Source organism: Platalea leucorodia, assembly GCF_965183815.1.
Source record: "Platalea leucorodia genome assembly, chromosome: 4".
In the NCBI taxonomy this organism is placed as follows: Eukaryota; Metazoa; Chordata; class Aves; order Pelecaniformes; family Threskiornithidae; genus Platalea; species Platalea leucorodia.
This window is the reverse complement of record NC_138826.1, coordinates 84594300-84608316: the sequence shown is the minus strand read 5'-3', so window position 1 is coordinate 84608316 and position 14017 is coordinate 84594300. Positions and strand designations below refer to the sequence as shown.

At 40.1% G+C, this 14017-nt stretch overlaps 1 protein-coding gene across 2 annotated transcripts in view; it reads left to right on the top strand.

Moving 5' to 3' along the window:
- NAV3 (neuron navigator 3) overlaps positions 1–4566 on the top strand; it is a gene marked incomplete at its 5' end in the record, with an annotated part of 269575 nt that extends 265009 nt beyond the window's left edge. For both annotated transcript variants that reach the window (XM_082311047.1, XM_082311046.1), the window contains 2 exons: positions 1582–1785; positions 3983–4566. In XM_082311047.1, coding sequence (XP_082167173.1) covers positions 1582–1785; positions 3983–4102 — 324 coding nt within the window. In that variant the 3' untranslated portion in view covers positions 4103–4566. The remainder of the gene's footprint in view (positions 1–1581; positions 1786–3982) is intronic.
- Positions 4567–14017: the final 9451 nt, after the last annotated feature.

Here is a 14017-nt window from a genome sequence, read left to right as displayed (position 1 = left end):
GCCTGTTGAATATCTCATGCTTTCCTAAAACTGCTTATCTCTCTGGGAATTACAGAGTGTTTATGCCTTGTGCAAATAGCTGCCAAACATCTGATAGAACAGCCATGGTGAGATTAACAGCGCTTGTTTAGACCAGCTATAAAAATGCAGTGATATCCTTCATGCTCATATTTTCCCAAGTATACAGGGTACCTACTTAAATGAAAACTTCAATTCTGGAGCAGAAGATGGCAGCATATAGAAGAAAATACGTTGTTTCATGAGCCGTTCTGATTTTCAGCTCCTTTGGATGGCTTCCATAGAATAACATTATTAATAATAAACAGAAATCTTTTATATGATATAATTAGATGTTCCTGGAACCAGGGATGGGTAGAAAATGCCTTTCTAGCCTGGTACTTTGCAAACTCACTTGTCAGACACAGAATTTACAAGCCTTGCTCCAGATTCCAGGAAAGATTTAATCGCTGTTAATCTCAGATGAGGGGAAGTGCTGCCTACAGCCTGGAGTTAGCCTGCTGCCTCCCTAAGAAACATTTCCTCTTGGCTTATTTAGGCAGATCCCTGTTATAGCAGCCTAGCCTCAGTGTAGGGCAGGAGGAGTCTGAGGATCTGTGTGCATAATATAGAGAACTTGGCTGCCTAACCTTGAGCTCTGGATTCAGCAAGTGCCTGGGAGCAGGTGTTGCAGTGATAAGCACAACTCATCTCTCTGGCTTTAGCACTAAAATCCTTCACTGTTTTACTCCCTTCAGGAGTGCAGCCCATCTAAATGCTCCATGAGCGTATGCCCTGCCAATATTATGCTGCTCCTTGGATTGCGTGAGGCTGTTTGAGCTAGGAGAAATCGCAGAAAGGCCTGGTGACTGGCTCCCCATCCCAATGTGTCATTGTCACAGCTAAAGGAAATCTGTAAAGCAGCAACCCAGGGGTTCTCGATTAACATGCTGCTTGTGAACAGCAATGCAGGGAGGGGTGCATTTTAGTGAGGAAGCTACCAGACCTCCTAAACTTACAATATTCTCATTCTTCCTTCCTCTGTCCTCCTTCCAGATTCGTAAGTGGTTTTGTGCTTCATGGAAGGGAAAACCTATCCTTTGTGAATTTCTTCTCTTATCCTTGTGAAAAATCTCAAACTTAAGGTGTGGACAGCTGTCTGCTTCTGCATCCCATTTTGCTAGGAGAAGAAAACAATCTGCACTGGCACCTCCTAATTCACTTTAAACAAAATCCACTTAACTTGAATGTTTTAGATAGGTCTGAGTTAATTTCACTGATACGCCTTAAGCAAATTACCTAAAGGTCTCATTTCACATTGTATCAAAAACTTGTGGCTCCCACTGTTGCCTACAAGTATCATCAGTTATGGAGTGCTTTTCAACTTGCAGCCGCTCTGTGTATTGAAGGAGCATTAATGGAGATGAAGTCTTTTGTGTTTCTTATCATGTCTGAGTGCTGAGAATATTTGAAAGCAAACCACTTGCTAAAATGGTTTAGACGTTTTTGATGACTTTTGTCTGCTGTTACAACTGGTACCGAAAACTCTGTAGGATACTTACCTGTGTTATATCCATAATGTAGATGTACGGTAAGAGGGCACCCTGGGAGGACCCCTCCAAGTGGGTAGCTGATACCTATCCATGGAGCTCTGCATCTCTACAGCATGAGTGGCCATCGTTACTTCAGTTAAGACCAGAAGATGTTGGTTATGAAGGTTATGCATCAGCAAAGGAAGGAACAACCTCAAAGCACGTTCCACAGACTGATACAGAGGGGGATCCCTTGGTAAGATTTAAACTTTGAGGAAAAGGTTTTTCAGTATATACTATACTGTCACATGTTAAATTGTACACTGTACAGTAAAAAACTACTGTGTACCTGTTCCAAAATGGGCTTTTAAAATGAATCCTACTATAACTTATTAAAAAGGTTGAAAATAAAAGGAAAATCTAGCAGGAGGGCAGGTATCACCATGATGTTAATATGCCCCTAAATTGTTTGCATTTCCCATCTGTTCAGAAATGTATCTGGTCTTCAGCATTATAATATTTGGGTAACACTCTTCAACAACTTATTAATCAGTTTATTCTAAAAACACCTTTCCAGGTTAGACAGTCCTTCATTACATTCTACAAATGAAGGACTGAGAAACACGTTATCTAACTTGTCTATCACAGAGAATTTAGTGGAAATGCAAATTAGACAGCCACCCCCCCATTCCTCAGAACATTTCAAGATAACTGATGACTGTATAACAATCTTAATGTAAAAGGAATGCAAGTGTGGTGGCATTAAAAGATAAGACATTGATTTCCCTCAATGCCATGTATTGTTTTATTCAAATATGATCCCAGACGTTTGGGTTTACCATTGCCTCCTCTGATAATGGGCTATTAAATTGTATATATTGAACTGCTATTTTTCTATACTGCTCTCTCTGTAGACTGCCTTTATCACAATTCAAAATACCATTTTAGAGAACTGTACTTCTGGAATACAGGCAGCCCTTGGAAAGGGGAATTTCTCAGAGGAAAATGCATTTAACTCTTATCAGTGCTAAGAAAATGACTCCTCAGCCTCACTAAAGTATTTGGTATCCAAAATCAGACCTTGCATCCTGAAGAAGTGTAGAAAATCACCTCATTTGATCCCATCTCCCAGTCTGTAATCTTTGGGGTGATTGTTTGACCCTGTGATTTGGGCTGCCAGTGAGTGCACTGGCCAGGCTTCCAGCACATATACATCACCTCCACTAAGGTGAAAATACTTGGGCAGCTCAAGTTCAGTGTCCTGTCGCCCTTGCTCCCTCACACTGTGATCAGTATCTATATCTGACTAATTATTAGATGTTGAAACTTGTGAATGAAGGGCTTGCCCCTGCCTCCAGTGGAGCTCGTGGGGAGACAGACATCGTGCTTGGGGAAAGAGGACATTTCACATGCAGGCTGTCCTGCACACCCTCCACATGTATTCTGTATTCTCAAACACGGATACCTATTAAACCTGCAGCAAAAACTACCTGATAGCTTTAAAGAGTATTAAACGCTGTTCAATGCCTAGAGAAAACTTTACAGTCTGTACAGGTTGAAACCATAGAGATGTAAGGGTTCCTGAGCAAACTGGAAAAAGGGGCTTAGCACACAAACACACAAGAATACCTCTTTCTCTCTGGTTTTTCGTTGCCTGTTTTCTGTAATGACAGTGTATTTGTTCCTTGAAAAACACTAAAGCAATGTCAACATTGCTTGCAGCCCTGAGCAAGCTGGCAGAAGCGGATGTTTTATAAATAAAATCCTGATCATTACACAGAGTTAGGCGTCAAGCATCCAAGTAATTTTCTGGGGCTTAATGCTGATTTTGATGATTTTTCAGATGGACTTCAGGTTCTAATAATCCCCAAATTATGTGGCGGCTCTCCTCTCCTGGGTAGGAGGATCTGTTGCTGCTCCCCTGCTGAGGTCAGCCCCTCAACAGCAGATGGGACTCTTTTATGAAGCAGCTGGCCTCGGTCCACCCCTCTCCCACTCCCTCCCCATCTCTCTCTTGCAGAGGGGGTATGTTAGTGTGATTATGTTTTCAGTTGCTTTTCCAATGTAGTGTGTCTACACCATCCAAAAATTATCTGGAAGCTTGACTGTCTCCAAATATGGGCCCAGATGTCCAGCCGTGATATGGCTTCCTTCCCCTGCCGGTGTTGCAGCTGCAGCCGGTCTCACCCCTGAATTAAAGAGAGTTATCAGGCAGCTCCATTGTATCCCTCTGGCTCTTTGGACCTTTAAACTTCTATTTAAAGACCAGAAGGCAATGAAAAGGGTGCCAGGAGGAGCCGCTGACACCCTGCCCTTTCTGAAATCCTTTTGTATCATCTTCTCAGCTAGATACCAGCACACCTCATACAGCAAGGGAGCTTAATTAAATTTTAACACGGTCACTGCAGCATTAAATGAGACGAGATTATGTAAACATTGCTTTCTTCTTTCAGATGAATATGCTAATGAGGCTTCAAGAGGCAGCCAACTATTCGAGCGCACAAAGCTGTGACAGTGATAGCACCAGCCACCATGATGACATTTTGGATTCATCCCTTGAATCAACTCTCTGAAAGGGACAAACCTTGGTGGAGGATTATGGTAAAATCTGTTTCCACTAGACCACTGCCAGTATTAAAGCAGCAAGCCAAGGTCCCTGAGTGAAAACGGTGTGTTGTAGGTAGGCAGGAGACCTAACTCTGCAAAGTCAGGAAGAAAAATTGAAGTGGAAAGCTTGAATTAGTTTAATTTCAAGGCATTTCAATACCTGTGGAGCCAAGTGAGACTCCATTTGTCAACTGGAAAGGGCCCTAGACCAAGGGCATCTAAGCAGATTGCACACGTGTTAGCCAAACTGGAATTTTTTTTTTTCCTTTTTCCTCTTTCTCTCTGTCTCTCTCTGTGTCTCTGTCTCTCTGTACAAGTTTACAGTGCAACTTCTTTTGTTTTTTTCCTTTAGTTTACCCTGAGGCACTGCATGAACAATGCAGTCTTCTAATTCTCTTCTAACCTCTGTTGTGCCACATGGTGCTGGTCACAGGACTGCAGTGGTGTTTGCGTTGTACGCTACTGCCCATTCCAAAATGAGTCAAAGATGATGATAGTAACTCAGAAAGCACAAACAGTATTGTGCAATCACCAGAAAACATTACTGTGATATGCTGGATAAGTGCCAATTTAATTCTAACTGCCATGGTCACGGTGATGCGCTCCACCAAGTTTTTAGTACACGGTCACAGATTTTATAAAGTTGTTTTTACCACAAAGGTCTTTTTTAACCACCTGCCCACTCCTTAACAACAGTTTTATACCAATTATTAACGAACACTGATTAAAGGCTTTTTAGGGCTTCATTTGTTTGAGCCTTTTCAGTGAAAGAAGGAACATTTCTTATGGTGCTGTCTCACTGCCTTAAAACAGATTTCTAGAACAGTTTTACAGTTGGTTTAATTCCTAAACCATTGGTAATTTACACTGTTTTTTTCTTCATTTACTAATGAGAAAACATCAGTTAACACAGTAGCCTCATATCTGTATATCATGATTTTTTAAAGAAATGGATAGGAGAAAGAACAGTTGCTATATAATATTTTTATCTTGTGAATAGATTGTTCTGCCTACCCTCAGAAATACACAAGGAACCCAAACCCACTTCCACTGCCACCTAAATGCTGAGAAAATCGGCTCAAATCCATTTGGTCCCATGGAATGGAGTTTTTGGAGGATAGATGTTTTGAATTCTTATCCAGCAGAGCTGGATGCACTTGATGCAGCATGAGCACAAATATACGTTTGTTTTTTTTTTCCTTTTTCTAGTTTTAGCATGTTGTTTTGATTGCTATTGTTGTACATGAAGAATTCAGCATAAAAGAACACTGAAGCAGTGATGTCCACTGTGGAAGAGGAAGAGTTTATACTGTAAAAGTGGGTTGGTTTTGCACAGTCTACTGGGTGGGTACTGTAAATATTGAAAAAGAAAAAAAAAAGAAAAAAAAAAAACCTTGCACAAATCAAATTGAAAACAAACAAACAAAAAAAATTGTATTTTATTCTGTTGGTGTTAAGAGATGTTTCACTCGCTGAGATTTCCTGTATGTTGCAAACAAATACAGAATGCAAACCTTAAAAGCTGTTATTACCTGGTGTGTTTGTCCTGTACTTACAGTTGTTATGACTATGCAGGAGCTATCAATGCTACAATGAGCATGTTTCAATATCTATACGAAGCCAATACATTTTGGGGGGAAAAAATCTGAAAACGTTTTACGTGCATATGTCACGGCAGGCTACAACCAGATTGCATTCAAACTGCTCAGAATAATCGGAATTGCTCTTTTATCACAAGAGGCATCCGGTTAAAATCGGTGCATATAAACAAGAAGGTATCTAAGGGCTTTGGCATTGTGTAGACATGTACTGTACACCTCCATGGATGTTACCTTCAGGATGTGTATTTGGTGCTATTAACTCTTTGTGGCCACCCTGTGGTCACTCACTGTAAAACAAAGATAAATCAATGCAGTTTCCAAATGGCACTGAGCTGCATCACTGAATCTAGAGGTTCCTACACGGTGCTATTGCCCTAATAAAACTCTAACTGATTTTATGCATGTAGGATTCAGTCAGACCAACATCACGCCCCCCAAATCTGGATCCTTTTCTGTTGCAAAACGTCAGCACATACACCTTGACTGACTCAAAGAACTAAAGGAAAGCTGCTCTTTGCTGTACCTGTGCTCTGAGCAAACCTGCAAATCTTTTCCTGCCATATTTAACACACAAACACACAATATCACATATACAAAACTTCCTGCAATGCATCTCAGTGAGTCCACCTAGTTTACAACTCAGAAATTGTTTGTGAAACATTTGTCTGTACACATTTTATATTTTGTACATTTTTGATGTAACATATCATGTAAATAGACAGAAACAGTGAAATAAATCATCTGAAAAGTTTTGTAGTCTTTGTAAAGCCCTAATAATAAGTATTTGGTGTCATCGGACTTAACTGGATGATGTATTTTCTATTGGTTTATTGTTCCTCTAGCTTGTAAACCAGCTTGCGTATATTTTTTTGCAGGTGTGCGCACTGTATCTGTCTAAATTATTACTTTGCCATTAAAGTGGAATTATTTATTGAAAACACAGTCTGGTGTTTTTGCAGTCAGGACCACTTAACGGATAGATATTATTTCAAACATAAAAACATATAAATAAAATGACGAACTGAAGGATGTAATTTTCTGTATTCCACAGAACTAATCTCTGTAGAGACAAAATTAAATACTGTTTCTAGTATGATTTTTGAATGGCTCTTTCCATGGTGGGAACAGGTTGTGCAATTCAGAAACATCTTTACAGTCTCCCCATTCTCAAGATTATCTTCAAATACAAGGATATTGATTTCCATGGTGGTAAACCTGTACAAAACTTATGCAATATTATGCCTTATTTTCAAACTTGAAGGACTTAGGGCTACTTCCTCAGCAGGTATACATCAATATGATTTAACAGAATTCAAAGAAAGAAAGTAGAATTATGTTAGTCCGATAATCACAAATTTTGAGGCTGGGAGAGATCATTATGATCCTGCAAGTTGTAAAACCTCAGCTGTAAGTCTCAGCAGCAGGTCTGTAATTTCTCCTGAAATTGTCATATCCCTGGAAAGACCTTTAGACATAACAGTGTGGAGTAGAAGATCGAGCACCTCGTTGTCAATGTGGCTAATTATCCACCAGGTGGGTTTGGTTCTTTAAGGGCTTTATTTGCAGTTAAATCTTACATATCTCGTTCAAGAGAAAAATACCACAAACTGTCTTTTGTTATGCCTTTTGCTCCTATACTAAAAGCCAACCACAATCAAAAACATCTTTTACGTTTAAGTAATAGTCTTCCTTGCTTTTCTTTTTGATAAGACATGCAGCTTGCTCATTCTTAGCATTTCGTGGTAAGGCATGCCTTTCAGACCTCAACACATTTTTTGCAGGACTTTCTGACTACTTTTTGATTTGTCAGAGTCCTTTCTGAAGTGTGGGTATGAGACCTGCACATGGTATTCCTGTGATGATTTTACTTTTGCTATAAACAGAATGAATATCACCTTCCTACTCCCACTTCATATTTTCCCTGCTTAGGCTTCAGGGCTGACATTCACTCTCTAATTGCATCATCCTACTGGAGGCTCATGTTCAGTTAATTATCTACCAAGACCCTGACTTCTTTTCATGTCGCATCATTTTGAAATACTTTATCCAATCCTGTCTGTATAAACTATGCTCTTTGTTCCTTAGATGTATGATTTCAAATTTATCTGTATTAAACCAGTATATTCAAATCAGCCCACCCCACCAAATGATTCAGATCATTCTCTACAATCAGCTTATGTCTAATTTACCACTCCACCGGCTTCCCTGACTTCCAAAAACTGCTAACCATCACCTTTCTTCATCTTTCGGTTTGTAGGTAAAGGCAGTAAGTATTTTCTCAAGAACAAACCCCTGTTGAATCCTGCTAGGACCCTCCGTGAAGATTTCTGTTTTACAGCTACATTGTTGGGTCACTTATGTCATGGGTGTATTTGTATTCCACTTAACGTGGGTATGAATATCAGAATGTCATACAAAACCATGTGTGTATAATATTATAGGAAATATATGACTAGTTACATGGCTCCTCCATCACTGCAGGTCTCTAAGGATGGATTAGTTTAGTTTCTGTTGAAAATTACATATGTAGAGCTAATCTACACAGAAAGGGGAATAGACTAGATGACTTTAGCGATCTCAGTGTGGCTTTCCTATAATTCAGTGCTGCAGTCTTTGCACATTATCCATTTGCCATTACTAAAGGGAAAAGATATGAAATTTAATTGTCAAACTCGTTCTGTGTCTACCTGTTAGCCTTCATCTGGAGACCTGTCTGGTGAATCCCCAGGACAGGAACCGGAACGGGAACAGGATAGTGCAGCCTCAGAAAGAAAAGTGTTTTTAGCAAAGTACTTGAGACATTGCTCTTGCTTACAAGAACTCATTTTTTCTGCTACCATTAAATAACCACTGTGTTTCTCAGCATGCACTACTTTTTCTTGATAACTGAATAATGTCACACAAATTAAATGCTACCACTAAGTTTGGCAATGCAAGAGCTACAGATGCACTATCATGGGAGAAATGTATTGCCGAGTAATAATACCAGCAGCAGAAAATAGAATCTGTCATGAAAGATAAATTAACCAAGACCCAGGCCATGTGACCTTGCCTTTTTACACTAAATTGCATTTATTGTTCTTTATTCAATTGCAACCTTAAACAAACCTTGATAAATAGCAGTAAGTGAGCACACTGAGTGAAGTAAAGTCCTGTTTTTAGCAACAAATTTCATAAACCAAATAATGTTTTGCCTTTGTCAGTGTATTTTTTGTTTTGTAAGCAGTTTTTATTAAATCAGATTACATAATTTTGGAAACTAAAATGCATCGTGACAATTAAATGCCAAAGCGGAAAGAAAAGACACCTGGTAACTGCTGTATAACCAAATAAAGCATTTACATGGTGACACATAACCAGCATAATGACTTTATCCATAAATTGATGGCTCTAAAAGAACAAAGAAACAGACAAAATATATATTAGCTGTATGACCAAACCCCAAGGACTTAGTGAACTAAGTCATTTAGACTAGTGAACTCTATTTTAGCACTGGTAATTCAGTGCACCTAAAATACATCCAGCTAATCCCATGTTCTGCACTCTACAAGTGCAATGAAAAGACATACATAGACTGAAAGAAGACTCTTCAGCACGACTGTTAATGAAGGTTAGCTGTTCCACTCGTGTAGGCTACAGACAATAAAGAGCTATGGTTTCTGTACAGCAGTCCCTGAGCTACCAGAAATAATTGGGTGGCAGAATGAATGATTTAGCACCATCATTACTGCACTCTTCATATAACTGTCATGATCTTTAGTGTACCCTGTCCCTGCTTATCCAGGTCAAGCTAATGGCACTGTGTTGGACTAGTGATACTGACTCTTGATTGTGGCTGGGGAAAATGTGTTTTTCATCTAGTGGAAATAAATCTAAAACCTATGTAAGAAATGTTATTTTCTTATTAGTAATTGCTTTGATTAGTCTGATTATTACTTAATGTCTTTGTATTACTGCTTTTCTAGTGCCAATGTGTCTCAAATACTTCATAAATAGTTTTCTTGTAAAAACAAATTATCTGTCCAAGTGTAAAATTATACTGCTTGTTTGAGAATTGGGTAATACCTTCTTTCAGACTACCACTCTATATAACAAACTACATCCACACACAGTAAATTTCATCTCTAGCTTAAGGGTCTCTGACATTAAAGAACATGCTTAGTCTTACTATGTGTTCCAAGTAAGCGATGTTCTTCAATTTCTGTCCTGAATATAGTGTTAAGCACGTGAAGTGCTTTCCTCATTTAGACTTCAGTGCCTGCAATTCATTCTTCCATGAACCACTGTCTTTAGAGGATAAGATGGTCAGCTAACTGCTACAAGATTCAGCTGAACAGTGTTTGTAGCAACTGTGCAGAATATTACACTCAAGAATTATAATTTAATTGCATGCTTAGACACAGCTTTTAGTAGGATGCCATATTGCCTGTTGTAATGTTCTCTGAAGTTGAATAAAACCTTCAGACTATGTTGCTAATCAGAATGGAGGGAGACGTCCTCCTTTTCTGGAGTGGAGCAGCTGCTAGTAATAAAACCTAAGTACCTATTTGTAGCTGCAGGACAACAGAGAGGTTACTCCACCTAGAAGAAGATATATAAGCTATAGCATATGCTACAGGGCATGCTGGAAGAAATCTGTCATACTAGAAAAATATCAGTATCATTTAGCTGTTAACATCCCTTGCTGTATATCAGAATCAGATGGGTAACTTTTATAGTTAATCATAACATGATCTTACCAGGTGTCAAGATATTTGTGGGTTTTCTGAACTATGCAGTAATCAAAATATAAAGTATAGGGCTGAAACTCAAAATGAACCTTAGAACAAATATCCATGCTTTAAAGGCCATGCTATATTGAAACTCTCTGCCTGATGATCAAGGACATACTATGGTGAGTAGAAATTACACCTATATCCACAGAAACCTCCATGCTTGCTCAAGAATTCTCAGTACTGTTCTTGTCCTTCCTCTGAGGGAGCAGGATAAAGAGCAAAAGGCGTTTCTGGTTCATTTGCCTATTCACATTTACAAAAAATCCCCTTGCTGCTGATTGTCTCCCCTCAGTTTTGCTAGCAGACCTGCTGAATATCAAACCACAGCTGGTCAGGAAGTTTCCAACTAACAAGGCTGTCCTTTGAAGCCAAAATGATGCACCAAAGAATATCAGAGTAAATAAACTTTGGATGTACCACAAGCAGAGGATGTTTTTGGCCTTGTTTCCTGCCAGCTGACCAGGCAGCTGCTTCAGAAGAGATATTACGGAGGTCCGCAGCTCTGGTGAAGTTTTGTTCAGGACCCACAGCATGAAGCTTCTTGCTGCAAAGCCAAAAAGGCTTGTTGCACGGCTTCAGCTTCTAGCTCCCCTGGCATCCCTGAACGCTCCCGCTGCAGCCAGAGCGGGTAGGGTTTCCTGGCATCCCTCTGATGCTGAGGACATACTGACGCTACCCTCAACTCCCACGGAGGAACACCTCCTAAAGCTGAAGGTGGTCTAAAAACTGTTAGGAACTGAGGAAGATGGCAGGGGACAAAGCAGATTGTTGCTCTGATCTGTTCCAGACAATGTGAGCAAAACCACTTATACTTTCTGGAATGAAAGCATGGAGCGTTTCTTTTTAGTGGAATTTTTTAGATAAGCTTTTACTGAAATTATTCCAAACACACAGAGGCACACACACAGAGAAATTTCCTGTAAAGGTCATTTCTATATGAAGCGAGATTTTTGGTGTTAATGTAGGTTCCTTAGCAGGTCGTTTAGGCTGCAGTGGCAATGTTAGCTGCAGAGCGGGGTTGGATTTGCTTTGCTGAGGCAGACATTGCAGCTTGCTCTGGGAACTGCCATTCCCAAACCGGGGAAGGCACGTGCTTAGAGAACTCCAGGCACTTGCGTTTTAGCCTTTTTTTTTTTCCTTGGATCCTTTTTAGATAAGAAAATAGCTCCTGACACCATCACAGGTCTTTTCTCTCCCTCTGCATTTTGCCCTCCCCCCTCTCTGCCCTTCTGTCATTTAGCACATCCCTTCTTCCTCTTTTGCCTTTCTTGTACATGTTCGTCTTCTCACTGCCGTTCCCGTTGACACTTGGTTTGGCTCCCCTTCTCTCCCTGGTATGTTTCACTTGTCCATCTCCTCACTCCCCAGAAGGCTGTTTGCTGCTCAGAGCGTGCAAGGGCAGCAATCGTGCCCCTTTCTGGCTCTGAAGGCTGAGCATATGCTGTCGCAGCTGAGCAGTGTGCAGCGCTAGCAATCCAGCCAGCAACATCCCCTCCCAGTTGCTGCCTGAGCAAAACCCACTGCAGCAGCAAGAGAGGACAGCAGGCTCTGGGAAGAAGCCCCATACCTTACCCCTGGCAATATGCTTGCAGTGAAAAAACTGATTGACTTGCAAGGTCATGGCTCCTCAGTGGTTAGGTCCTGTCCATTTCTCTATACCACCCTCTCTGCCAACTGAGACATACTGAGTTAAAAAACAACCTTTCCCTGTATTTTAGTACTCTGCCAAAACTAAGTAGCTTGTATTTTGTAGCCTAGGGGAAGACTCTGGGATGTAAGGTGGGAGACATGCAGTCAGGTAGGATATAGGAAAGTGGGAGCAGAGGCTCCAAAACTCTTCTTCAGCTCTCAGACTGAATCTTTTCAAAGGAGTTTTATTCTCTTTCTTTATTGCTTGCCAGAGGAAAAGAAGGATATCTGCACTGCTACTTCTGTGACCAAGAAAGGTGAATATTCACTGTAAAAAATGGTGGCATTTCGATTCAGTTTCAGAAAGTACAAGCAGAAACATCTCACCTTGAAAGTGAACCAAAGTCTCATTGGCAATTTGGAAGAAAATTAGAAATAGTCGTGATACTACAGTGATATTTGTTAAGTAGTCTGGGCAAACACAGAAAACATTTTTCCATAGCTGTCACTGGAGTTACAATAATCAGATAATATTATCTAGTACTTGCTTAGTGCTTTTGAAGCATCATCTCAAAGTACTTTACAAAGGTCAGGACGAGCATTATTGTTAAGGAATGAATGGGAAAGAAATCTCATTAACGGCAGCAGGGTGCAGATGACAATATCGCACAGCTTCATGCATAGACCTGTGTCTCAAGATGCTGCTAATGAAGAAAGCCCTAAAACTGACTGACATTCCTATTATTTATCATCCTTTATTTGGGAGGGGGACGTGTATAATTCATAGCTTCAGAACGTTTTTTGAACTGTTATCATGTAAGATACTGTTTTCAATAACTGAAAAACAAGATGCTGGGAAAGCCTTTTAGACTCACATAATTGCTCCTAGAAAATACGAAACGTTTTGTTGTCCGTGAGAATGTATGCAATGATATGTTCGCACATGGAGAAAGGGAGAGAAAAATAAAAGCACTGGATTTGGGGATTTTAGAAAAGTGGATTTCATGGGGCTGTTGATGTTACCCAAGTGACTAAGGATCCTGAATTGTGTTTTTAGTGAATTGTGTTTTTAGTGACTTAAGGCTACTTGAGTAGATCTTGTAATTATTCCTTATAGTCTTTAAATTTATGGTAGTTTGTGACAGTTTTTTCTCAAAATCTCTGTGCTTAGGGTTAAATGTGACAAGGGTAATCATTTCAGCTTAGAGTCCCAACAGCATTTATGTCTCTGAACTCCACATTTCAGCTCTCCCAGGTAGCTGGACTTGGAGGCCTCCATGGCTCAGTAGAGCAGGGATTTCCTGTGTGCCTTTGGGAAGCAGAGAAGATTAATCACCTCATATACTGTGATCTAATGTTATGTCTGCAAATGAGATTTCCAGGCAACTGCTAGACATATATTTTTGGATCCTATATTTTTAGTTTGATAACAGTAATCTTAGATATAACTCATTTACGGACTAGTCTAGTCCAGCCAAAAGACTCCATTTTATTAGGACACGGTTAGGCAGATGCTCTGGCAGCAGCAGCAGCTTCTGTAACTCCATTAAACATGCTCAGCCTAGCTTTTCTCAGGAGATGGCAGCAGCAACATTCCTGAGATGGCTGCAATAATTTCCATTTACTTTGGGGGGCACGAGGTGCAAAGCAATAGTTGGGTGGCAAACAACTCCTCCTTCCCCCTGAAAAATCCTCCCTGCAGCCATGTGGAGTGTTATGCTTAGAAATACAGACCTGCAAGCGTTTCACACAATGTGAGTGATGGTTGAAGTGGTACAGCTGAAGAAATATTAGAGTTAGCGAGACCTTACCTGAACATTTCATAGGCAACCCAAAACAAGTGTTTCCTTTTGAGTCAACTGAACAAAGGCATTTT